General features: G+C 34.6%; 4 protein-coding genes across 4 annotated transcripts in view; 1 reads left to right on the top strand and 3 right to left on the bottom strand.

The window, feature by feature from the left end:
* The window catches only part of LOC106121075 (transcription factor SOX-9), a 13,606-nt gene extending 2,108 nt beyond the window's left edge, over positions 1–11,498 (bottom strand). The window contains exons 1-2 of the mRNA XM_013316567.1: positions 10,617–11,498; positions 216–362 (exon numbers count right to left, since the gene is read on the bottom strand). Coding sequence (XP_013172021.1) covers positions 216–362; positions 10,617–10,729 — 260 coding nt within the window. The 5' untranslated portion in view covers positions 10,730–11,498. The remainder of the gene's footprint in view (positions 1–215; positions 363–10,616) is intronic.
* Positions 11,499–13,180: 1,682 nt separating this feature from the next.
* Positions 13,181–15,650, top strand: ldbr (lariat debranching enzyme). The gene is made up of 5 exons (XM_013317139.1): positions 13,181–13,539; positions 13,646–13,812; positions 13,928–14,153; positions 14,282–14,608; positions 14,757–15,650. The coding sequence occupies exons 1-5, from the start codon at positions 13,343–13,345 to the stop codon at positions 15,331–15,333; spliced, it is 1,494 nt and encodes a 497-aa protein (XP_013172593.1). The 5' UTR covers positions 13,181–13,342; the 3' UTR covers positions 15,334–15,650.
* Positions 15,651–15,668: 18 nt separating this feature from the next.
* Aptx (aprataxin) lies at positions 15,669–17,093 on the bottom strand. The gene is made up of 2 exons (XM_013317140.1): positions 16,556–17,093; positions 15,669–16,294 (listed from the first exon to the last, which is right to left on the bottom strand). Exons 1-2 carry the CDS (start codon positions 16,977–16,979, stop codon positions 16,140–16,142), a joined length of 579 nt encoding a protein of 192 aa, XP_013172594.1. The 5' UTR covers positions 16,980–17,093; the 3' UTR covers positions 15,669–16,139.
* A 1,088-nt stretch (positions 17,094–18,181) lies between these two features.
* LOC106121533 (uncharacterized) overlaps positions 18,182–25,494 on the bottom strand; it is a 10,898-nt gene continuing 3,585 nt past the window's right edge. The window contains exons 2-9 of the mRNA XM_013317242.1: positions 23,888–23,918; positions 22,903–23,138; positions 20,484–20,620; positions 19,690–19,822; positions 19,272–19,417; positions 18,929–19,137; positions 18,623–18,849; positions 18,182–18,402 (exon numbers count right to left, since the gene is read on the bottom strand). Of these exons, the coding sequence (XP_013172696.1) occupies positions 18,250–18,402; positions 18,623–18,849; positions 18,929–19,137; positions 19,272–19,417; positions 19,690–19,822; positions 20,484–20,620; positions 22,903–23,138; positions 23,888–23,918 (1,272 nt within the window). The 3' untranslated portion in view covers positions 18,182–18,249. The remainder of the gene's footprint in view (positions 18,403–18,622; positions 18,850–18,928; positions 19,138–19,271; positions 19,418–19,689; positions 19,823–20,483; positions 20,621–22,902; positions 23,139–23,887; positions 23,919–25,494) is intronic.

The following is a 25,494-nucleotide window of genomic DNA, read 5'->3' as shown; positions in this document are numbered from 1 at the left end:
ATTTCTAATTTACCAAACTTTCTGCTGTGTTCCTAGTCCGTTTATAAGTATGTACGTCCGTAAGCATTCTCGTAGTGATGGCGATATCTCAATCTAAATTTACTATACATTCTTCAATTTACTATATCATTGAATTGACTTTTTTGTTGCTTCTTTCTTTCGTGTCTTTTATTTAGTAGTTTGAAGACTGAATAGGATTTTGGATATTGACTTACTTCCACATAGAGCCAAGGGATTTGCTGAGCTCTGCGTTGTGCAGCGACGGCCTCTGCTCCGACAGACGTCGTCGCATCGCTTGGGCAAACACCATGAAAGCGTTCATAGGACGCTTTACGTGTCCGCGTCGCATTGAGCCACCGCCTCTGATAAAACAAAAATAATATCAAATTATTAATTTTATAACATTCTAAGGATATAGAGACATCTAAACATAAAGCTAAGAAGCTAAGTTGCGCTTTACCTAATTTGAAAGGGTAATTAAAATGATAAACAATCAATGAAATGTTGTTTATTTTGGTTTAACCTTTTACCGGCTATCAGCTAATGTCGAGTAAGCTTTCATTTAAACCTGACACGTAACGAAAGTTCAAACAAAGAGTAGGTAACTTAAAGTTGAGCGGGTGCTTGGCTGCGTCGGTACATTCAAACGGCTTTAAATTTCGGCGTGCGCCCGATAATTACGAACCGAGCGGGCCATCGTTCGATGACTATAAAGAAAATAAGTTACGAGTGCGTTTACACATGCAGTAAACAGTTGTATGGCTGTAGATTTGTAAAAAGGCGAAGTGGCGCGGCCTCACGTCATTTCACGCTCGTAAACATCTCTTATTTTATTACGTTTTTTTTATTTTCTAGTGCTGCGTTCGGGTTTCCTCGAGATCTCAATGCTGACAATAAATTATGTTTGATTTTTTTTCAAACGCTGACACGCCACTAAAAGTCGATCGATTACTAACGGATTGGTAACCGCCAGTCGACTCGAGCTAATCGGCTGACGGCTTCGGCGAACCGCCGTCGATTTCTTCCTTTAATAGTTAGAACGATTTCTCGTAACCAAAAATAATATTAACTTAAATTTTATTGGTTTACATTCCTCTTACACCAGGTCATTATTCAAACAGTTAATCAAACCTCATCCTCAGTTGACTCATCGAGAAATGTAAAATAAAAAAACAATTTTTATGAAAATGGTTAAAATCATAACTTTAGTTATGCAAAAAAAATAAAGTTTGCAACCCCAAACATTTCTAACTTAGGTATACCAAATAAAAATGATAGATAGATAACAAGAAACAAGTACTATCCTTTGACTTAAAATATTAACACTTAATCCCTTCAGTTACGAATAACTTAGAAAACTGCATCCATCAAATACCAGGCGATGGGTACTATAAAACCTGTTTTTATATCACTAAACTGATTTTTTGACACATCAAGCTGTATCAACAAAATAAAGTACTCTACTAGTTCCGTAGTAATCAATGTTAATAAATATATACATGTTTCAAATCGGTGATTGAACTGAGCGAAGTTTTTGTTGTGCGGCAAACGGGACCCACCGCGCGTCGACATCTGGTTAGTAACATCTCAGCTCTTGACAATCTCACATATTATTTGTATGTTGTAATAATAGTACTTCCTAATTATGGAATAGTATACTTTAATGACCTTTCTACCTTAAATTTAAGTTATAAAAAAGCTGCAAAGATGAAAAATTTGTACTAGAGATTTTACAGACTGATAAAATTCGTTGAATAAGATAGTAGTTGAATGATATACTGGAATGTACTATTTTATATTTCACGTACTAGTTCATGGAGATAATAGACCAACATTACAAATCCTAATAATCTCTCTCGACTGTCGAAAGTCGACTAACTGTCAACGAATACTACGTATAAAGTAAAATAGCATATGTCCTTTTATACCATTGGTTTAATAACAATTAAATATTTAAAGTAACTAAAATATACAAGGGTTGGACTGTTACCTCTTACTTGTATAGCTAGAAAGCTCCTACAGCTGTAAGGAAGACGGAGGTGACAGTAAATCATCTCGTGCATGACTATAAACTTTTTTGTTAGAACTCCTTTCCGTTTCGTAATAGGTTTAAGTCTTTTGGTAATAACTTGGTATGTCGTAATACTGTCAACTTTTTGACGATACATATTTAACGAATCATAGTAAAGTTGACGAAGATGAAGTCGTCTGTATAGTGGGGTTTAAACGAAATAATTTTTTAATTTTAGAAAAATGGCACTAAAAATACCATGAGACTAATTTCAACTTATGTTTTGAACTGGGTCATGTTAAAGAATGAAGATAATCAGAGTAAATTCATTATTATTTCTAATTTTATTAAATAATTTGAGCAGAATACTTCTTAGTTTTACTTTTGCCGCAAAAACGACTTCCAATGTGTTATCATTTTGATTTTTGTTTTCGACTCTATAGATTATTAGTCCTCATTAGTTGAGGTAAGGTCTCGTCCTAGTTCCGAGTTCAAGGCACCACTAACTGATGGAGACCTACAGTTCGCGAGAAGCTCTTGTGTAAACTCGCGAAGCAAACATTGTGATTCACACGTTTCGAGACCGCCGCGCTACGATAGTAGGTAACTACTTCGCAACATAGCTAGAAAAAATTGTAAACTGTACTAAAAATATTATTATTTTGTTTTGAGCTTTATTCATACGAAGATGTTACTGTAAACTACATAGTTATAATATTCTTGCCGTGAAAACGTGTAAGAAGGCAATCAGACATATGACGGCTGATAGAGATGTAAGGATTAGAAGTATTTACTATACCGACTCTCTGTAGGAACTAAGACAGATTGATGATGATGATTTTGTCATCAGAGATCAAGTAATATTCAGGTACATGTCAGCCTCCAAGAGTTTATTCTCTTATGACGCTCATATCCCCGACCTGATAAAGTAGATCATTTCGGTCTACCATTAACGTATTATCTCTGGTCTATAATCTTTTGGGTTTTATTTATTTTCCATTCATTCTTTGAGCGATTTACAGGGTCTTGCTTTCTCACCCTATTTCATCTGAAAAGCTTGCACATTAACTGAATCATAATACCTAATACTCTTTACAGTAACACGATCGGTTATAAATAGAATTCACAAAATGTGTAATGAGTAAGAGATTGTTATGGGTCTTTTGATTTATAGAGTCCATTAAAGCTGTACCTGCCGCGCGAGGTCAACTCGCCTCATAAAAACTCTTAACACGTGTCAAATTTTGTGGCGACAGCAATACTGCGTAGCTACCCGATTACAAGCTGAGAGTTGTTTTGAGTCTAAATGTAAATAAAACACGATATGTAACTAACTACTGCTTTAAAAATGTACGGGTAGTAAATATTCCATTCTTACTACTCGTAAAAACTTTGTGTGGGTAATAAAGAATAATTCCTTAAAACATTTCCAACGTCTCACCAGATTAACTATTACATCTAAAAAGTCAACCAACACAACTCTATTTACGCAAAATATTAATTACTTGACTCCAATCATCTCGTCAGTTGATTTTAAAACCGGTTTTCGAAACCGTTAAAAAGTTTTTTTATTTAAATTTATCATTTTTTCACAGACAAAGAGAGGGAACTTTTATAATACGTATCTATTTTGTAAAAATTACTTTAGAAATTTTCATTAATTTTGATGGGGTAACGTTACGAAATTCGGATAGCGAATAAGATAACAATTGAGAAGATTCTCAATTCACAATTCTCTTTTGCAAGAGGAGGCCATTGGCTGAGGAAGTCATAAACAGTGCGGATGGCTGTCGTGTATGACGAGCCCGCCCACGCTATTTCTGCGCGGAGCTGCACCGGCGCAGCGGGCAGCGGGCAGTGGTGGTTCTTGCATAAATCTGCGAAGCGAACATTACGTTGGACAGCTTGTGTGTTACTAGTTTAGTTTCGCGCCATTTGTTTGTATCTAGTGAGATACTAAACGTTTTAAAGCACCTTTCAAGTCTTCTCATGAAAATTTAATGAAAAATTGTTGATAATGATATAGATCTATTAAATATTTTCTTTTAACTTTGTCATTGTGTAGAGATGTGTACTTTTGTTTAGAGATAAATTAAAATACCAATAAGTACTACAACACACGACAAATATTGTTAACTGTAAGCTGTATGATTTTCGTACACGTTTCGAAATTATCGCGGGAACTACTGAACTACAGAAATTATCGTAAAGCGCATTCCGTACATAGAACGTCGAATCGTCGACGTTAGTCGACTCTTCAGCAGTTACATTTACATACCGTCTACGCGGCTAACATGAATGCTTGTGTACCGAACCTCTGCGATATTTTATTGTGTAAGTCACTTAGCGATTAAATTCGAAAAACATAGCCTTGTGTTAGAAGAAGTTGTGCGTCCCGGAGGCCTAATTTACTCCTCTTTCCCTTCTCACTCTTTTTCTTCTAAGAAAAGGATAGGAAGTGGAAGTGGACTTTCCGGATCAGAGGATGCATGGAAACGGAAAATATTTTATTTCTGTGCATCCTCTCCTCCGTTGATTAAAGGTAGGCAACGCATATGTATCGGGTAGGGGTCACTTCGCTATATTAGCGATTTCAGGTGGCCGCTCGCTCGTTTGCCACCTTATGATATAAAAAAAAACTAATAATATCAGGTGACTTGATGGAAAAATGATACGCTATAATTTAATAGTCGTGAGATTACTAGACAGTCTTATGTGAACATTACTTAAATATATAAAATTAACAACAGTATATATTAAAACATAATGTATTTACATAAACATATACAAATTGAATAGTTAAATCGTTTTTCTGTCTGTCTGTCGCCAAGTCCTGAAATCTAAACATCCCCCAGACCGAAGTTATCTTTATCGTTGATTTAACAACGGTCATAAAACAATTAATGGCGCAGTAAAAGGCACGGTAGCGATGGACACACAATCATCACTCGACCACTTGAGGGAGCTTATCTTGTACAAATTATTCCCCTAGTATATCCATGTATCACCTGGTTACACCATTATCCATGGGAACTTTTTAAAACAATTTTAATTCTACAACTTAATGCTTAAAAAGTTTGTTATTGAATTGGAAAGATGAAAACCTTATTAATATTATAAATGCAAATGTTAGGATGGATGGATGGATGTTAGAATTTATAGCCTAAATTCCTTACGAAATTTGCCACAGATGTAGAAGATAGTCTGGAAGATAGACTTATTAAGTTTTTTTTATTCCGCGCGGGCGGAATTTCGGGCAATAGCAAAAAGACAATATAAAACATATTTCTTAATTTTAGAAAGTTTGGAATTAAGTTGTGGTATAACCGTTTTTATTTACATCTAACTAAATATTTTTGATATAAAATTCAAAGAAACATATGCGGTTTATTTGTATTTGTGGATAAGTCATAACCAAATAAGTATAAGAACGTCGGTGGCTCAGTGGTTTCAGCACTTGACTTGTAATCTGCAGGTCCTGGGTTCGAATCCCGCCATGTACCAATGTGTTTTTTGATTTTCGATTTACATATGTACATGTATCCGGCGTTCTTACGGTGAAGGAAAACATCGTGATGCAACCTGCACATATCTGAGAAGAAATTCAAAGATATGTGTGAAGTCAACCAACCCGTACTTGGCCAGCGTGGTTGACTATGGCCTAATCACCATTAACTTAGGGTAGGCTCCGAGCCCCTCGGTGGGGACGTATAGGGAGCTGATGATGATGATGATGAAATAAGTATCAGAATGAAAATACCTAGAATATTCTGTTATTTCATGACATTTCGAAAAAGACATCTTTGAGCGGTTTGTTGATAGTGCATTTTACGAAACAAAGGTAAGTATTAATTGTTGAATTTAAATTTGATGGTTCATTTTTACCGTGGGTTTCTGAGCATAAAATCCCCGTTTAAAACATAATTGTCATTTCTGTTTTGTCAAAGATAATGGACAGGGATGACGATATGTTTTATACAGAGATTTTTGTCTCTAAAACCAATGGTTAGTTATATATTTTCATCCAAACGATTCGTTTAAACTATCAACATCGGTAACTAATAAAAAATATTAGAAAATAAAAAGGTTCACATATTTATACCTTAACATTTTCAACATAATATCTGATTAATTCAAGTACATATTTCAAAGTAAATTTTATCAAGTAAGTCCTTGACATACATTGTTGAAGTTCCATGCAATTAGGGTGCTACGGCTTTGAAGGGTTGATGTATGGGAACGCATCTGTGTCCACACCGACATTGATAATGTCCAGCGCGCGTTATCTTTGACACACAACTGGCCATGGAAATGTCTTTGAAAAATACCACGACACATTTCTATAGGCTACTAATATTGTGATATTGCGTTATTAATTGAACGATTATCCATTTTTCTTTGCAGTCAACTGGAACAAGAACGGAATACTAATATCAATCCTTTTTAGATTCATCCAGGAATTACTGCTCACATATGATTAATTTGTGTTGTTTAAATGATAATTCATCCTTCAAGTTCTTACCTTTCCTTTACTTCAAGTCTTTATCTAAGAAGCCTAACGCATCATCAATATCTTACTTATATTATAAATGCGAATGGAGATGGATGGAAGGAATGATGTTGGTTTTAAGGTATCTACAGAACGGTTGCATGAATCTCGCTGAAATTTCATATAGATGTAGAACATAGTCTGGAATAACGTTTAGGCTACTAATTAATTTTAGACATTATTAGCTAGAGTCGAATAAATTTAGAGCTAAATGGCGCGCTTTCGTTACCTAGTCAACTGTCAGATTGATAAGTAAGGGGACATAAACATTAATATTTTAATAGGATAGCGTAGCGCCGATACACCGGCACAGTGTCGGATTTTCTTCCTAACATTAAGTAGACTTTTTTAATTCCACGTGAATGGAGTCGGGGGCGACAGCTAGTATTTCTATTAAAAGTAACTTTATAGTTGTACGTAAGAGGGCATCGCGAATAACATTTAGCGCATAGTACCATACGGTAAGTAGGTTTGCGGTAATGAAGAGCAATGCTGGCTGGCGGTGTTAACTGTGAGCATTACCGCGCACCCGCTAACCGCTCACACGGCGCCGACCAGATTACGTTCTGTCAATATTTGTACCGCGCTCATGCGCTCCTGGTACAACCGTCTTACTACTTGCAACATCAAACTTCTAGAAGCATCAATAGCCATCTAGAAATAACCTGTTGATCGATGATACTCATTCTAGTAATGTTAAAAGGGTAAAATGGGTAAGGTAAATTGTAAACTTATTGCCGACATTTTGTAAGACCTTAAACAGTTTGAAAAAAGAAGTAATGTCAAATTAGTATTCAACGGATGATTCCGCCAATGTCGATTAAAGCCGAGTAACCAGTGCTGATTTACAACCCACAATCTATGCTAAATAGTATTGATAATTAATAAAATGAACTATAAATGACAAATTTGTATAAAAATAACAAAAAATACCGCAAAGGGGTCTAACTAGTACGAACTACAAATGTCAAAAGGGCACCTAACGAACTGGAAGATAGTGGAGCAAGCAAACAGGGGGTAGGGCGGGCGATGTCGGCACCTGTGCTGCATTGTTTGTGGCCCCAATTAAAAGGGAGGTTAGAATGGGTGTGCACACTGCGCAGGCGCTGTTTGCCGCCCGCCGCCGCCGGTGTATTGAGGCGAGGAAGTCTTAATCTAACAACAGACCTCTAATTTTCAAGGTATTGATGAACTTCGAAAGGAATTTATGTTGGCATTAAGAAATCTGTTTTGTTTGATTTAACAATAACACTACTACTTTTACTGTTGGATTTTGTACCATAGATAGTCCTATGGGTACCACGATAAAAATTGGTTACTTATCGACTTCAATATGGTTACCATGAAGTCATCAAAATTTTGAGCACTAAAATATAGTTAATATAAACAGGCAAGACCGGGGACTCCCTTAAGGCGGCTAAGATAAGCACCCCACAAAGAGAATGTTTGCGCAGGCGCACTATCGCAGCTACACGCGGAAATAAATCGGTAGGGAACAGGAAGATGATAAAAATTGTCACACGACGCACCCCAATTTCAAGAAACACTACCACGAAACAACACTCAAAATATAGATTAATTTTTATTAAGATACCAAAAATATAGACAAGATAATCCTTCCACAGATAAGAGTACAAAGGAATAACGGTTTGTCCGTTAAGTAAAATGAATTCACCCCACCCCATTACCAGAATGAAAATATGGCACAAAGATTGTGAGACAGGTGTTGTGGTGACTTTTGACTGAAGATAACACACTGTTCTGAGTCTAATCCTACAATAGTCGAATGTTAAATTGTAATCAACGTTCTATCGTAGCTCATAGCGGGATATTTTAATCGCTGTTGTTGTTAATTGGAATAGACTGACCGTGGGTTTCTGAGACCTAAATCTCCGTTCAAAACATATTCATATCTTTGTTTAGTCAATCAATCAATCAAATCAGTTTTATAAAGATATTTTGGTCTCAGAAACCCACGGCTAGTCACCTATCTTGTACGGCTTGTATAATGGCCGAATAAACTCGAGACTGCTAGACAAAGCTTTTCTTTGAAACCTACAAAAAAGTTGCCTCTATCATAGGTAATTCCTTAAATGTTTTTAAATAGTAATTGCGTATAGTTAAATGTAAGCCTTGCATTAAATGCTCGTATCTACAGATGTTTTCTAACGCGTGTTCTAATTTGTTCAATAAGAAGGGAAAGTATTTCGCACTTATTCATCAAAACGTCTTTCGTAGGCGTTAAATAGACCTTTAATATTTACGGTAAAAAGATACTGTTTTTTCCGAATTATGGACCTTCTATAAGTATAATAAAATCGTTTTCAAGTTAGATCAAATATTTTAGATACTCATTGGATTTTATCTTGTGTTTAGGGATTTCATATTCAATATTAGACGCGACTTTATATTCAGAGGGTCTATCACGAATATGTGCGATATGCGTTTTCGAAATATGACAATATTCGTAACAGATCTATTGTTGTATTTAACACCCGATGTACGAAACTAATAGTAATTTTGATGTTACGAATACCTTCACGCTAATGTTAGGCCCCCTGTATACTACTACGACAAACTTAAGCCCATATGATATTAGTGCTTCAATTTTCAAGAACATTTCTAATCATCAATGTCTCCATAACATTGAAGACATGACGAGATTGAAATCTCTATGGAATTCCTTTGAAAAAAAGGCATTGGAAAAAATGCCGACAGTTGATAGGAAATTAATAAACAAGGAGAAGATAAGAGATAAAGCGGTATTCAATTAGCGGGCATACATAAAGTGCCGGCTTCTGTGGAAACGCACCGATGACCCGGGGTCATGTAACGCTGTATCTTAAACTGCCATACAGATATAGAGTAATTACGGAATAGTTCTATACGCTGGAGACTTTCAAATTTTCAGAGCGAGTAAAGGATGTCGAACACAACAAAGCTTTGGTTATACCTATATTTCTCTTATGCTGGTTCGTTATTTTACAATTCGAATAACTTCGGACTTGATGATAAACATAGTCTCCTCAGTATGTTTTGTTTTGCTACAGTAAAATAATTTAGATTCTTATAGTCAAATTTATAGAATGTCTTGCATATTATTTTACTAATATTATAAATGCGAATGTTTAGATGGATGGATGGATGTTTGTTTGAAAGTATCTTCAGAACGGCTTGATAATATTTTGCATGGATACAGATTACATAGGCGACTAATCAAGTTTATTTTAATTACGCGGATGAAGTTGCGGGCGACAGCTACTAATTCATATTTTAGTGTACCTACTATTTTAAATTAAGTTGAATGCAATTGAAATTAAAAATAAAATCTTAGTCCGGTGCAGCCGCTGGGTTTGTTTATTGTTATCAGTCGAGGCACTTTCAAATAATACAAAGATCCGAGACCACTTGAGCTCTTGTTTTCAAGTGTTTCTCTTATCGGAATATGCACCAACTTAATATGTTAAATTAACTGTAACAATAAGCCATATTTCCGATGCTTCGTCTACTGAAATAAAGACCATAGACAAAACCTATTGTTATTTAGTTTATAAACAAGTTAGGCGGATAAAATAATAAATCAATTGATAAGTAATTAAGAACTGATGTTTTTACTGATTTCAGAAAATGTTTTGTAATTTACGAATTTAAGCGTATTCCATATTTAGCTTTTGGAATATGGAAGACTACCCAGTCTTACATTTTGAGTAAGAAATATTTATGACATTAGAAATATTGTTGTATTTCACGTACGATTAGATTTTAAATTTTTCTTTGCAATGTTATTATCATAATGACATTTGAGAAGACTGGCAGTAAAATAATAATTGCTCACAAAAAGAAACAGTTTTATGAAAATTATCCACATCGATTGTTCGCATTATAATTAAATACTACCTTCATTTAGGTTATAAAAACATATATATTTAACTTATAATTTCTCTGAGCTTAGAATCAATCTTAATTATTTGATGTTCTGAAAACGCAATAAATAAAACTAAAATTGTTGTTTTCTGAATATCAATCATCTATGTCTAGACAATTAAAAAAACTTACTTAGCGGGCTGAGGCACGATGGTGTCATAATTGAAGGACTGCAGCAATTTGCCGACGGCCTCATTGATCTCCAGCTTCTCGCAATTGCGTTCCCGTTTCTGGTCCCAGCTCATTTCGTGGCAGTACGCGATAGTTTCCTGTGACTCGCGACCGAGCGGCAAGACGTAGCGGGAGCGCGTCCGTCGACTCGCGCGCACAGACTATAAAGACTTCCTTATGCCGAGCGCTATATTATAAAAGCTCGAAGGGGCGCGCGCGCGGGTGACGTCTCTACACGTTGTTTACTTCAATGATCTTGTAGCGATGTTGTTTTTTTAAACTTAATCACAGACAATCAAGTGGAAGCAGTAACGAGTTAATTATTATGTGTGAATTTGTTTGGTGTAGGAATAATATGAAAGCTTAACTATAATTTAAAATTATATATTTTTATTATTATTGATTATTTTTTGTGCATTAGAAATTGACATTTGGTGGTAAGTAGAATAGCTTTTCGCGATAGAATGAAAATGTGAAAGTATCTATTTCTTAGTATTGTAAAGTTAAGGCACAGCTCAAATACACAGTAAATCTTTAGATGCGCACTTATTCTTTATTGTGAACCAACGTAATAACAATATTTACGTGAAACATCATCGAGCGATGAAGCGAACATCATTTGTCATGGTTTCGTTAATACGCGGCGAGCTCGTAAAGGCTGCAGATTTTCCAAGTTTTCCTGTAGCGGGGTCGTGTGGGCGGAGTGCGGGCCCGCCTCGGCGCGCTATTGGCGCTGCCGGCCGGCCGCTGTGACGTGCGCCCGCTCCACTGCCCGCTACACTCCGCTCTCCGCGCACTGTGCATGCGCCTGCGCACACAAGCGTACCACGGAAGCTTTATCTTGCGTTAAGAAATTCAAACGCACAATAATAATAAATATCCATACTACATATTTGTACAGATGTTTTCACTGAATAGCTTTAAAGTTTATATTAATTTGAAAACTTTCCAAACCTCATTTGATATTTTTCTAATTAAAAATAAAGAATTTCAAATTGCATGCAAGGCCTTTACGCGGAACCTCGTAAAATTCAAAATATTTCGTAAAAACAGTTTCCTCGTATTAGTTACTAAATAAAAAGCTATCTCAGCAAAGCACCAAGCATTAATGCGCAGAGTTTGATGTTTGTTTTATTTATTATTATTTATTTATTAATTATGTAATTATTAAAAAAATAAGAAGTTGTTGTAAGAAGGTATCTCCAGAGCGGCGGCACGGATCTTGGTGAAACCGATGCGACAGCTAGTGTGTTTATAATTATTAGGCATTTCTTTGAAACAGACGTTAATTCACCTAAATAAACAATTAATGGGGCACTGCAGTGTCCATGATAGAAAAAAATCATATTACATATACTATCTACTACACTTCTAATATATCTTAAATGGCTAAAAATGCATTATTCGTATTTGATAAAAAAAAATATAGTACATATGGAACGCACTCACAAATTACCTGCTATTTATTAAAACCCTCAACTCCGCCAATTAGAGCGATCTAATTTTCTACCCAATTCACGCAATGTAACCTCTAATTGAGTTGTCAAGGTATCAGCCGGCATGTGTAATAACCATGTCTTCGGTGGTACGATAGCCAGCATTTGTAAAAAGATGAAGTTACTTTTACATTTGTAATGTAATGTATTGTTTATATCATAAACTAATTAGTCCGTTGACGGCATCAACTAGTTTTGAACCTGTCGGTTGTCCATCGTTAGGGCGAGTTTTTACTTTGTTTTCTTCTTGGTCGCGTCGCGTTTAAATGATTTGGTCATAAAGTATTTCGTGAAAATGCAAAGAGAGAACAGCTAGGTACAATTATATATTGCTTTATAAGAACACTGAGTACTAAAAAATTGTCATTAAAAATTAATTAATAGAAGGACAAATAAATGCTTGGGATTTGAAAAAATTACTGTTATGATTAATGATTTTAACTTTTATCCCTAGATTATTATAGTCTATAATTAATTGAATAGCCTTGATCCCTCCCAAATTGTAAGGAGAGAAATTTATGCTTTTTATCTTTGTGGGTTTGCTAATAATTATATAAATTCCATTGTAACCGCCCACAGCCTAAATCGTTTACTGCTTATAGTTGCAGTGTTGTAGGTTGTAAGAGGAATAAGTGGTAGTCAGACTGGAGTCTTGTTCATTTCTTGCGCAACATACTTCCAACATATGTCGACAATATAGCATCGAATAAGTATCAGCGAAATTATATTTCACATTATTGATTTAGAAACGTAGTTGCAAAACTACGGGCAAAAATTATACCTGGTTATAACAGAAATATTTACGCATAAACAGACTGCATTATACGCTAACTATACGGAAATATTTATCTTAAAATACTTTTTTACACATAACTATATAACATAAGCTACCCTTATTTTACAATATTACTTCACTTTATCTTACAATGTGATAAAATAAAAATAACAAAAAAAAGCAAATATTGTAATGGCCGACATTGAATTTGAAGTTTCTCTGTGGAAAACATATCTAGTCTTTGGAATACACTCTTTAATTTGTTTGTGGTTCGTTATTGAGTTGTAAAAGGTTGTTGACCTGTCAATTCAACAAAACATTACATTTTGGATTATCGTATTCGATATTGGATAAATCTTTAATACCCTTAGTGTTCGTTTCGTCCATTTATCTAGTCACTGTTTTATAAAATTACCATGAAGATTGCTATAGAAGGATGCGCCCACGGAGAACTTGAAAAAATATATGAATGTATTGAAACTATCCAAGAAAGGGAGGGAATTAAAATTGATTTACTAATTTGTTGTGGGGACTTTCAATCTGTTCGCAACAATGATGATTTACGAGCTATGGCTGTACCTGAAAAATATCAAAATATTTGTACATTTCACAAGTAAGTTCCGTCAACATAACCTATAAATAGTTACGAAGAACTAGAATTTGGAGGGAAGTCTTTATTTGTGATATTTAATTTTCACTTAGAAGTAAATTGTTAACAGGTACTATAGTGGTGAGAAAGAGGCACCTGTCCTTACCATTTTTATAGGAGGGAATCATGAAGCATCAAATTATTTACAAGAATTGCCTTATGGTGGCTGGGTTGCGCCTAACATTTATTACATAGGAAGAGCTGGTGTAATAAAATATGGAAACTTAAGAATTGCAGGTATTTTATTGATTTATTTATATTGTTCGGAGTCTATTTAGGTTACAAAATATAAAAGTTATTGTAGTAAAATAATTGTAGCTTATTACATTTTGTTACAATTTTCTAATTTCAGGTCTCTCTGGTATATTTAAGGGGCATGATTATCTGCAAGGTCTTTGGGAGAGTCCTCCTTATTCACAAAATTCCTTGCGCTCAGTTTATCACATCAGATCACTAGATGTTTTTCGTTTAAGTCAACTTAAGGAACCAGTAAATGTCATGCTCTCACATGATTGGCCAAGAGGAATTACCGAGTATGGTAATAAGCATAACTTATTAAAAAGAAAACCATTTTTAAGGTACAACACTTATTTTTCTAAAGCTTATAATTGCTTTAGTATTAGTAGTTTCTATTACATATAACAATATAAATTTATTGTATAGGAATATTATACTTTTTAATAATCGCAAATCTTATCTCATTCAGGGAGGATATTGAATCAAACCAATTAGGTAGTCCACCAGCGGAAAGGCTTTTACATTTGCTCAAGCCAGATTATTGGTTTTCCGCTCACTTGCATTGCCAATTTGCAGCCCTCATACCACATGAAGAAGGTGAAACAAAGTTTTTAGCCCTCGACAAATGTTTGCCAAAAAGAAGACATTTACAAATACTGGACCTACCCTCCACATATGATGGTGATAAAACATTAAAACATGATTTAGAATGGTTGACTGTTTTGAAAGACACTAATCACTTGTTAAGCGTCAAAAATATTGATTGTCATATGCCTGGACCAGGTGGTAATGAGAGGTATGTACACTTTTGCTTCAGATTCATTTATTTTCAATATTCTCTTGTTTCTTTTCACTTTTTCTCACTGTCTCTGCCAATCTAGAAATGTAATAAGTCAATAAAAAAAATATTAACCGTGATTTTTGTGGTTTTACATATGTTTCAGGTATGAATTTAGTCCAACAGAAGATGATAAACAAAAAACATTGGAATTAATGGGATCATTAGCAATAACAAATAAATCATTCGTTAAAACTGCTCCAACCTACAAACCAACAGCACCAAAAAGTTCAATAATTGAACCCATTGAGAATCCTCAAACTGTATATATATGTGAAAAACTAGGTATAGATGATCCCTTACAAGTTGTGCTTGCACGAACTGGACGGACTATGAAACCAATGTGTGTTAAAGAGACAATAACTTGTATTGATGAAACTCCAGTAGTTAAAACGCCAATGAAATCATTCAAATTATCTTTACCTGCACCAGTTACTCCTTTAAATGAAGATCTGTCACAAACAGATTCAATTTGTACTCCAAACAACACAACTAAATCTGAAAACTTAGATGATTCTCAAGAAAATTTATCTACACCACCGTCAATTAAGAAAATATTTAAAAGAAGGAATTTAGCATTGTACACACCAGATGCTGATGATGATGTTAGTACTTCAAACAGCTCAGTGGGAGATTCAGATAGTCCTCGCTCAAATAAACTACCGTGTAGAATAAATATGTAGTTAATTTAGTCTAATTTTAAACATTACTCAATAGTATTTTAGGAATCAAAATATAATACTTAAGTATTTACATTTGTAAGTAATTACTGTTAATAACATTTAATGAAATAGATTATTTGTAAAGAAATATTTTTGCATAAATTTTGAATGATAATAATAAAATGATATTTTAACATAGGATAAAACAATAATGGATTTATTTTTTAACAACAAATGCAATAAAAAAATGATTGTTATTATAAATTGTTTTTAAATCATTCATAAATAAATTTTATTGTACCTTTATTTTTACTGTGACAAATCATGGAAATTTTAAAATATTAATAATTAAAATGCAGTGCAAAGAATCATATCTTTATAGCAAAGTAATAATGGAAGTTAATTCTTAAAAAAAAATCAATATTATAGAAGGGAACACTTCCGAGAAATTAGGACAGAACAGCGGGGCTAGAGAAAGAGCATTCGCTCCATGGAACTGATGCGCGACAATCATGACTTCAAACGTTTTAGTCAGTTCCATACATTTTGGGTGTTTGTTATGGAATTGCTTCGAAGCGAATGCTCTTTGTCCAGCCCCACTGGCATTTAAAAGATTCTTTCCATTATCATAGGTCTGTATAATATATGTATATGTAGCAATAATCTCTTTATTTGTACTTACAAATCCAGTATGTTCACTATATTGAAAATAAAAAGAAATTATGACCGTCTCACATTATTTATTGTCCCTTTATACTGAGATTTAAAATACCTCAGGACACTTATACTTTCCAAAGCCAAAATTTTATTTAAGAAGTTTCTTCAAGTTATACATGAGTTAATAAATGTTCTTTAAGTTGAGGTATATTTTTAGGTACATAACTACATTGATTACACTTTAGTGGTGCTGTTTTTAATGTTTTATACATTTCATTAGCAATTTCTTTAATAGCTCCATATTGTTTTAACTCGGTTAAGACATCTGAAATAAAATTTAACTTATAATCATTGCATAACTTGTCTAATGAAATTTATGAATGGTTATTGCTTATATTGTATATTAACTCAATAAAAAGCTAGCTTTAGCTAATTACTTTACCATAAAAGGCAGAAAATAAGGTATCCCAAATATATTAGGTGTGACAATTACACAAATAAATCAAAGATTTTAAAGGAAACAAATTACTTCTTTAAATTGTATCCAAGAAAAAAATGTCACACAATAATGACAAAAAATAATTACCATTATAAGGTTTGAATAAAGCTGTAGTAAAACTATTCCAATGCACTTTAGTTTTTAAGCATGGGGACACCATGTCTTTACTGATTATATGCATATGAAGCCGTTGCATACTTGGTACTGCATGGAAACCAGCATTAAGGTGATCTTTATGTTCTTTTTGTATCAGTTTAAATATTTCACCAAATTCTTCTAAGAGAGCCACATCTTTACTGGTTAATTTATAAATGCTGCTTATGTTATCTTTTGGTAACACAAGAAAATGAATCTTAGCCTTAGGATATTTGTCTCTAATAACCACAATCCGTTCAGTATCCTTATAAATCAACTCTGCATCTTTCATGGATTCTACTAAGCCCATTGACCAATGTTTTTTAGGTTTTGAAATCTCATTTTGATTTTCATTACTCATAGACCTTTTGCTCATTACGCTAAGCTATATTAAGTTAAAATATTTCATTCAGTGTCGGTTTAACTTCTGCTTGTAGTACTTTGTTGTGGCAGAAATATCATGAAAACATTTCAACTTCAGTTCACTGTTAAGAAATTGTCAGTGTCAAAACATTCGTCAATTTTTTTTTAATTTTATGACCTGGTAACATAGACCTTTAGGTACACGTCAAATTCAAATGCTATCATCAAAGAGCACATAGTGTAGTGCCTGTGAGTGACTGAATCAAAACTTTTTTTTTTTTTTTATTAAGTCACGGTTCTTGAGTAAAAAGATGTTAGCTATCTGCTATCATCATCTCCCTGACTTTATATTTCTACTAACTTGGCGCATAGGGTTTTACAAATTTGAATCTTTTCGCTTAATACTATATGAAATAAATGAAACATCGTTTAAATTAATAGATAATTATAATTCATCATTTTATTACACGTTAATCTTAATTTTAGAAAGCTTAATTAGAATATGTAATGGTCATGACTGAAAAAGTAGTTGTATCAACTTGCAATTTTTCAGTCATAAGTTTATTTATATTTCTTCTTATATATAACCTTATAACATAATAATAAATACTTAATCCTAATGCTTACTTATTTTAACTCTTCCAAATGTTAAGTAGCGTTTATTGAATTACAAGTATGTTAACAATTTTACGAGCTTTGCTCATATGATTACAAAAATATAGAAATTTCATAAAATCTTTGTATAAAATGTCTTATTTGTCTATCAATATGTTTATTTTGTCCAGAAATGAAATACTGATATTACGTAAACTAAAATAATAATCTAATACCCCAGACATACTTTAGGGGTGTCCCTAGCGCAAAGTGTAATTCTAAAAAAAAATACTGCTTATACAAGAACTAAATTTTTGGTGAAGACACCAATAATAAGCTTATATATAAACTTAATAACATAAACTTATTATTATTTTGGACATACTAAGTACGTATACAATCAAACTATGTAAATTTTAAAAATATGGGGGCGGAAAAATTCCGAGTTTTAGTCCTTAGTAGGATGATGTCAGCTGGTGAAAACTTCTTAAAATCTAACCGGATTTGGCTATTCTGAGCAACATCTTAACTTAAGTCATGATTTTAGGTAACCTATTATTATTTGAATATCTAAAAATCCTTAACGTAATCAAATACCGCTTTTTTAATATCATACTCGCATAATAAATTATATGTTTATGAAGAATGTTCTAGAAGAGATTATATTATATTTAGCCAATTGTAATCTATCACTGCACGGTGGGGCGGCCGGTGTAGCCAGATTCGGGCATCGAATGGTGCGCCAGCTCTCTCAGGATCTGCTCGAACCCTTTACCCGACGGAGACTGAAGATTACTGTTCTTTAGCATTGTCGAATTTAGTTTGGTTGCGAGGTAGCACATCTGGAAAGTAAAAGAATTACAATCGTCAATATGATAAATAATATTCGATAGTACCTATAAATATCCTTCACTCCTTTATCAATTGATATTGTCGTATAAAGATTCGAAAGTAGTTAAGCCTTAGTTGAAAAATATTTTTTACAACTCAAAACTTGATCTGCCACTGGTTACCATCTTTATTCTTTAGTTTTTAAGCTACATGTTAGCCTAGCGAACTGACCAGGAGCGCAGACATGAAGAGCAGAGCGCCGAGCGCGACAGCCAACATCATGGAAGTGGCGCAGCTGGCTTCGGGCGGCGTGCGGTGGAACAGCTCGCCCGGCATCACCACCGTGTACTCCAGGTTTTCCTTGAAGCGGGTGTACGGCGTCGAGTTGTCCGCAGACAATGCTTCGCTACTCGCATTCAGTGCACTCTCCGGGAGCGACCGCCTGCGACGACCATGACCTGGAATAAAAGTTATACATCGTTTAGATAACGCAATATATCTTGGATCGATTGCAACGACGAATGGTATCAATATTACCTGACGGTTCATACAGATCTAAGCAGTAGTCGGGCTGGCAGTCGGCGGCGTCCATGCAGGCCTTGATTTGCGAGTGTATCCAGAGCGTGGAGCGCTCCTTCATGGCGGCGAGCAGGAACGCCTCGAAGTCCAGGAACACCTCGTTGTGTCGCTCGCGGTAGCGCGCCGGCTGGTGCGGGATTATTGACGCGAAGTCACGGTTGCGACAACTGCAATATATCGAAAAAATAAACCTAACTTTGTTTACTTATATTTAAAACAGTATTACATAGATGTTGCGGCTTAGGATTTAATTTGACACCTGCTGTTGGTTAAAAAAAGTAACAAAAGAAAGGTAAGTTACCCGTCTTTGACGAGGAGGACGGCGCCGGCTGCGTGCGGGCGGTCGGGGTCGGGGGAGACGGCCACCTCCAGCAGCTTGATGTGCCTCCATGCAGACTCCGGGTTGATGCGCGCGCGCAGCTGCAGCTTCGTGCCGATCGGAACAGCCTACGTACAGTACATAAGATATTAGATACATACCATTTAAATATTAAAAACGATTGTTTGCAACTAATATTACAGATATTAGGCTTTAGAAGTTGGCAAACTTTATAAGCAAGCAGGTCAGGATGAAAGAAAAAGTTGTAATATGGGGAACTTAAGTTACAAAATTGATTTGTGATCTTATGTTGCCAAGAAACGATGAAATTATCTATCGATATCTGAGGAAAGACAAAAATACTAGACATATAACAATCGCGTAGGCGTAACTCAATTACCTGATCTAGTGGCAGATCTACCGAATGGTTGGTATGTCTGGAGACAGGCGGTGCCTCCTTGTACAGCGCCACCTCATACTCTAGCCTGCCAGGAGTCTCCTCCACCACACCAGATACGCGCGCTCCGTGAGGACTGTGGGCAAAGAAACCTTTACTTACCAGAGTTTATTATAAAACTCATGGTCATAATAGTTTATGTAGGTAGTCCAGAATAAATACAATATGTAGCAACATCTTTCGCTGTCGGGCTAAGAAGGTTAATAGTCGTTAGAGTTTATCTAATAAAATTTATAGTAACTATTAAATTGTCCGCAGTGAGAGTATGCTAATAGTCTACCGGACAAGTTCCGGAGTCAAGGGCACGGATTTACAACCTCGACATATTTATGCAGCTTTCTATTAAAGGAATACTTAGCAAGTGGAACAGTGTCGTTTGCAGTACAATAAGTAAGGAGAATTCTCTTTCCATCGTAGGCGTGGATTAATAGGGCTAGTGGCTGTAATGATTATCTCCTTGTCCAATAAAGCCAAAATACAGGATACATTTTTAGTTAATATCAGACTATTCTTTGATCGTCTGCCTAGTCGAGCGAACTAGGACGTTGCTAGTTTAAAATATATGCAAGTACAGTGGCATCAGAACTTTATGGTGGCTCGCAATTATGCACGAGCGCTGCGCACAACAGAATAGAGAACTTAATCACACATCGTAACTAACCCGGAGCCGCTAAAATGTTTGAATATTATATTACTCATGTGATCAATTCTGTAGCCGTTGCTATTCCTATACTTACAAGCTGCCAGCGAATCCTGCCGCTTTATTCTCAATGATGGTTGGCTCCGGGGGTTTGCACATGATGATCAACTCCTGGTCGGACTGCATCACCACGCCCGGGAATTGAGGGAACCAGACGCGCACGTGCACGAAGCCCTGACAAACAGAAGTGACGTAGGAAATAAAAACATTTACGAAATGTTAAAATGTAACAATTTGATGAATTATAGTTATAAAAACAAAAGCAAATTATTTTTTTATTATATTAAAAGGTGGCAGACGTGCGAGCGGCCTCTTGAAATCGCTGAAATAGCGACGTGACTTAATAAATTGACTAATTAATGAAAAAAACTACATAAAGAGTAATTCTTTGCCTTGACTTATTGTCTTGTAGAATCTTATGCTATCATAGCTATAGTCGCAAATCTGTCAAAGCGTTATAAAATAAGTTGTTGCCACATAAACGTTTATAAACGACAAGTAAAACGGTCGTTTGTAGGTAAATGGTACGAATGGTGGTCGCGAAGCTCCAGTTTATGTGTATTATTTGCATTCCAATCTTTTTGCATAAATCTGAGGAACGATACGTCGTTATAGTGTGGAAATGAGAACGTCCGGGAAATCATGCAGCGACGTTGCATCGACAACGATCGCTTTTTAAGATGAGAAATATGTTACAATCGAATTACAATACAACAGTAGGTTAATATAAGGAAATAAAGTATATTATTAAGTATTTAGAGTTGTGGATTAATTAATACAATATTATCAGACGAAGTCAATTATTTAGTATTCAGCATAAACACTCGCGTTGGTAGAGATTATGTTACTGATTTCTATTCAGTTTAGAAAACCTAAGCTAAAATTGTCATAAATAAACAACGAGACCAACAAATAAAATTTAGTATCGTCATCAAATTGCATACACTGAAACTTTGTAAATGTATTTTTTTTATAACAGAAGGGGGCAAACGAGCAGCGGGAATACCGATATACATTACTAGCTATCGCCTGCGACTCTGTCCGCGCGGTATAAAAAAAATTTATGAGTAGCCTATGTGGTCTTCCAGACTATGTTCTACGCCAAATTTCAAAAAGATCCGTTAATCCGTTTCGAAGATACCTTCAAACATCCATCCATCCAAATATTCGCATTTATAAAATTAGTAAGATAAGAAGTTAGTAGTAGTTAAGAAGTAAGGTAGTAGGTAAGAAGAAATTAGTAAGGTAAGATTATGCAACTGAGTTACAATAAATAACATGTGTTGAAAGTAAGTAACAGATCTGGAAACTCACTTCACCTGTTTAGGTGTAACAAAACGCCTCAATTCCAAGACTTGTACGATATTTTGCATGATTTAATCGCTGTAATATTATTGACATTATGTTTTCTCTTTACCTCGATACTTAGTTATCTGGGATAGAGGTGCGCGGCGCGGGCGCGGGCGCGGGCGGTTGTGGTGACATGGTAATATGAATGCCGCATTATGTCGTACACTGCATACTGTTATATTAACGGAATATCTTATTATCTATCAATGACACAACTAACAGAGAATGCACACATCGATACCTTTTCAAACTCAATGAGTAAGCGAATTTTTACATTCTTCCTTACTTCGAAATTTGCGATTGTATTAACGCCGCAGGTCACTAGTAACCTAAATACTCAAACTTAATACCTAGTTAGTTTTACTATTAACGTATATTTATTTATTAATTAAGACAAGCCAACAGCATACATATAGAATAGTAGAAAAACAAAAATCACACAAAAATTTTACATATGTATGCCAATTACAGGCATGCACAAATTATGTTAGACGCATTTTTATTTATACAATTTTTTTATAACAGAAGGGGGCAAACGAGCAGCGGGATCACCGAGGTGTTCAACGACGCCCATGGACATTAGCAATACCAGAGGAACCGCAGATGCGAATTTTATACACTTGATTTTATATTGCAGTTAACACGTAATTAAATGTCTTATACGTTCATAGTAGTTATCCCTAGCAAAGCTAGAGCTATAATTTAAGCTTTGTAAGCACTTTCCATAGAGCCAGTTTACATTAGCTGCAAGTAGGACGACTGATAACGCGGCCGCTTTCTCATTAACAACAACTAATCTAGACAATTTAAATAGTAACGACTAAATGTACGTAAAACTACATTTTGACAGTCTATGCGTTAAGTTAAAACTTAAAATACTTTTTCTTTAACTCCTAATGTAACTATCAAGACTAATTATTTAAATGTAGAAACTTCTAGAAATTACTGTATTTTATCTAATTTGAAGTGACAGGAAAATCTTGTCTTGCCACATAATTTCCTGAATATTTTATGTCTGTGGAAACAACCCAATATTTTTATTTTCTACAAACACAGTATTCAAATAATAAATAAAATATAGAATTAAAATGTTTTAGCTCACTTACATTTCTTTTCAAGACGCCACATTTCGTGAAATCGGTGATTCGAAGTCTGTAAAGTAAGTTGGTAGGGTCGTCCGGCTCTGGTCGTATTTGACAGACGGGATCCGCGATAGGGTCAGTGGCGCGGTCATCGGCGAACAGTGGCGCGCCCCTGAAGCCCTCAGGCTTTCGTAGCAACGCCGTCACCGAGTCACGGATCCCTGAGCCTCCGCTTGCGAACGTGCACTGGATGTCCGTTACTGGAATCAAATGACCATTAGAAGTTTTGTAATATCAAATGTTTAATCTTGTGCCTTAAATAATTTTATGGAAAAAAGTTAGCAAGCGTGTTTATAACTACAGAGTCTCGATGACACTTAATTTTTTCCTCTTATCAGCCTGCGTCATCGTTTTTCGCTCTCGAATCGGGAGGGGAACAAAATAATTCAACAAAAACTAAAAATAACTGATAAAATAATATATAATATGTGGATTTATTAAGGAAATATTGCGTATTTTTTTTTTGTTTATACGTTTCATTAAATTAGAGTAAATAGGTGTTACAATGTTAATTAGCAGCTATGTGAAGGCATGCGTGAACCGGCAAGTGTATACTAAAAACTGTAAATGTCATAAAACAAGAAAGACGGAATGCAAGTTTGTAACATAAATACGAAACAATTTGCTATAACATTTTGTAACTTAATAACACGTAAGTAATTATATGACGATAGTCAAGGTAATTGCTCCAGCATGTAGGAAGAATTGATGGGAAAAAAGACAAATAAAATGTGTCGCCTTGCCTTCAAACAGATATAGTATGAGACATAAATAATGAAGCGATTTTTATATACAGATCCGATTTTAAAGTTAACAATCTACATTCTCTTGAAAACTGATTCGTTCTGATACTAATATTAAACCTGCACTAGCTAGCTTCTTTAGTGATGACTTAATTACTCAGAATTCGGCAGTTAATGGTTACGAATTTAATTAATTAGCCTCTCACCATCGTAGTCCTGTGCCGACCCCGCACCGACCTGTAACAATACGCATTGAATTTAAATGCAAGACCAACAGACAATTAACCACATTGTATGCGAGATGCAATGAGAGGAACAAGTTCTATTTTAGTAATCTCATAATCTGAAAACCTTACAACTACCTACATGTTAAAATAATACAGTTTAATAGCTGGGATGTTTGTGCTGCAGAATACAGTTAGGTAAAGTTCCAAGATAACATTTGGTAATTCTACTTTCTCTTAAAGTTTTTTTTTTAAATTATTATAATATTTCTTTTTTTCTTTTTCAGAATACCATTAATTTTAAATTTAATTAAATTAAAATTTGCAAATGTTTTATTTTCTTTTGTATTTAATTAACACATTTTTTTACTTTCTACTCGTTTTTCTTTTCAGAACTCGTGTCTACAGATCCGTTTTGATCTGCATTAAAATTGCCTGTATTTTTTAAATTATTTAGTACATAATAAATGATTATTAATGCTTTAATATCGTTTTTCATTGCTATTTTACAATCCTAATCATGAATGAATACCATTTTCCTCAATTATGCTTATTTTGTTTGAAAGAAAATTATATTAAAACAAACGGTTACACGATGAATGAAGATTACTCCAAAGTGAAGATATAAAATTAATTTCAGGCACATTTATTTCTTAACTTTAAATTCGGATAAGTGTTTTTGCCTAAAATTGTAGCAAGATTTTACCTCCTTGCATTTTTGCTAATAAATTTCAGATACGAAAAATCCAAATGCTTGGCTTGAAAGTGAATATGTATTAAACTTTATCAGAGAAGGAATGTTTCTATCTAAAAGCATTTAATCCGGGACATTGTTCCGCATTAGAAGCTATCGCTAACGAGAAAGGTAAAAAGGTGAGCGGATATTAACCGGGCCGCACGTCACTCTCAAACGTGAGGTCGAAATAGGGTTACCATAGGCCGAATTCGAAAGATAAATCCTTCATCACATCTTAATTCTGATCTTATCTTCATCATTTTTATTTTTTCGTTTTCTTATATGTCAACTATTTTCATTTCTTTTATGGGACATTGCTTTCTCACGATAATTTTATCTGTCATCAAATGTTTGACATTTCTGCACTTATCTTTGATACAAATTTGGATGGATTGCGTAAAACATACAGATGAATTGAGAACCTTCTACTTTTTGAAGTCGGTTAAAAAGGCGACATGATTAGGATGAAAGTTAAGACAGAAATTACTAATAATAGACCAATTTGAAGGAAATCTTGATGCAACTTTAACAAAAATGTATTATCTTCGACTTATATTATGGTAACCCTAACAATTCTACAGCGATACTTTGTAATGATGATTTGTCTAAAGAATTTCGCAGCATTGTGTGCCAGCCTAGACAATTAGCAAACATGCTTCTCATATTATTAAGTGTGAATTGAAATCTATCTCGTTATGTTTTTTATATTTCATAACAAGTTATTTATCCCCGGCGTCATCCGGATTAATTTTACTATCAATTGTTTGCTGCTTTAGTTTTGTAAAGAATTTTTTTTTATAAGAGAAGGGGCAAACGAGCGGCGGGAACACCGAGGTGATCAACGACACCCATG

The sequence above is a fragment of the Papilio xuthus genome, unplaced genomic scaffold, assembly GCF_000836235.2.
Source record: "Papilio xuthus unplaced genomic scaffold, Pxut_1.1 DF826945.1, whole genome shotgun sequence".
Taxonomy (NCBI): domain Eukaryota; kingdom Metazoa; phylum Arthropoda; class Insecta; order Lepidoptera; family Papilionidae; genus Papilio; species Papilio xuthus.
Note: the sequence above shows the minus strand (reverse complement) of the source record. Positions and strands in the feature narration are given on the sequence as shown.

What these genes read in the sequence shown, in the direction of transcription:
- ldbr (XM_013317139.1), top strand. Translation starts at nt 13,343, where the DNA reads ATGAAGATTGCTATAGAAGGATGCGCCCACGGAGAACTTGAAAAAATA. An exon ending in AATATTTGTACATTTCACAA is followed by an intron (nt 13,540 to 13,645) that starts GTAAGTTCCGTC and finishes AATTGTTAACAG; the next exon opens with GTACTATAGTGGTGAGAAAG. An exon ending in TGGAAACTTAAGAATTGCAG is followed by an intron (nt 13,813 to 13,927) that starts GTATTTTATTGA and finishes TTCTAATTTCAG; the next exon opens with GTCTCTCTGGTATATTTAAG.
- Aptx (XM_013317140.1), bottom strand. Translation starts at nt 16,979, where the DNA reads ATGAGCAAAAGGTCTATGAGTAATGAAAATCAAAATGAGATTTCAAAA. An exon ending in TTTATTCAAACCTTATAATG is followed by an intron (nt 16,295 to 16,555) that starts GTAATTATTTTT and finishes ATTTTATTTCAG; the next exon opens with ATGTCTTAACCGAGTTAAAA.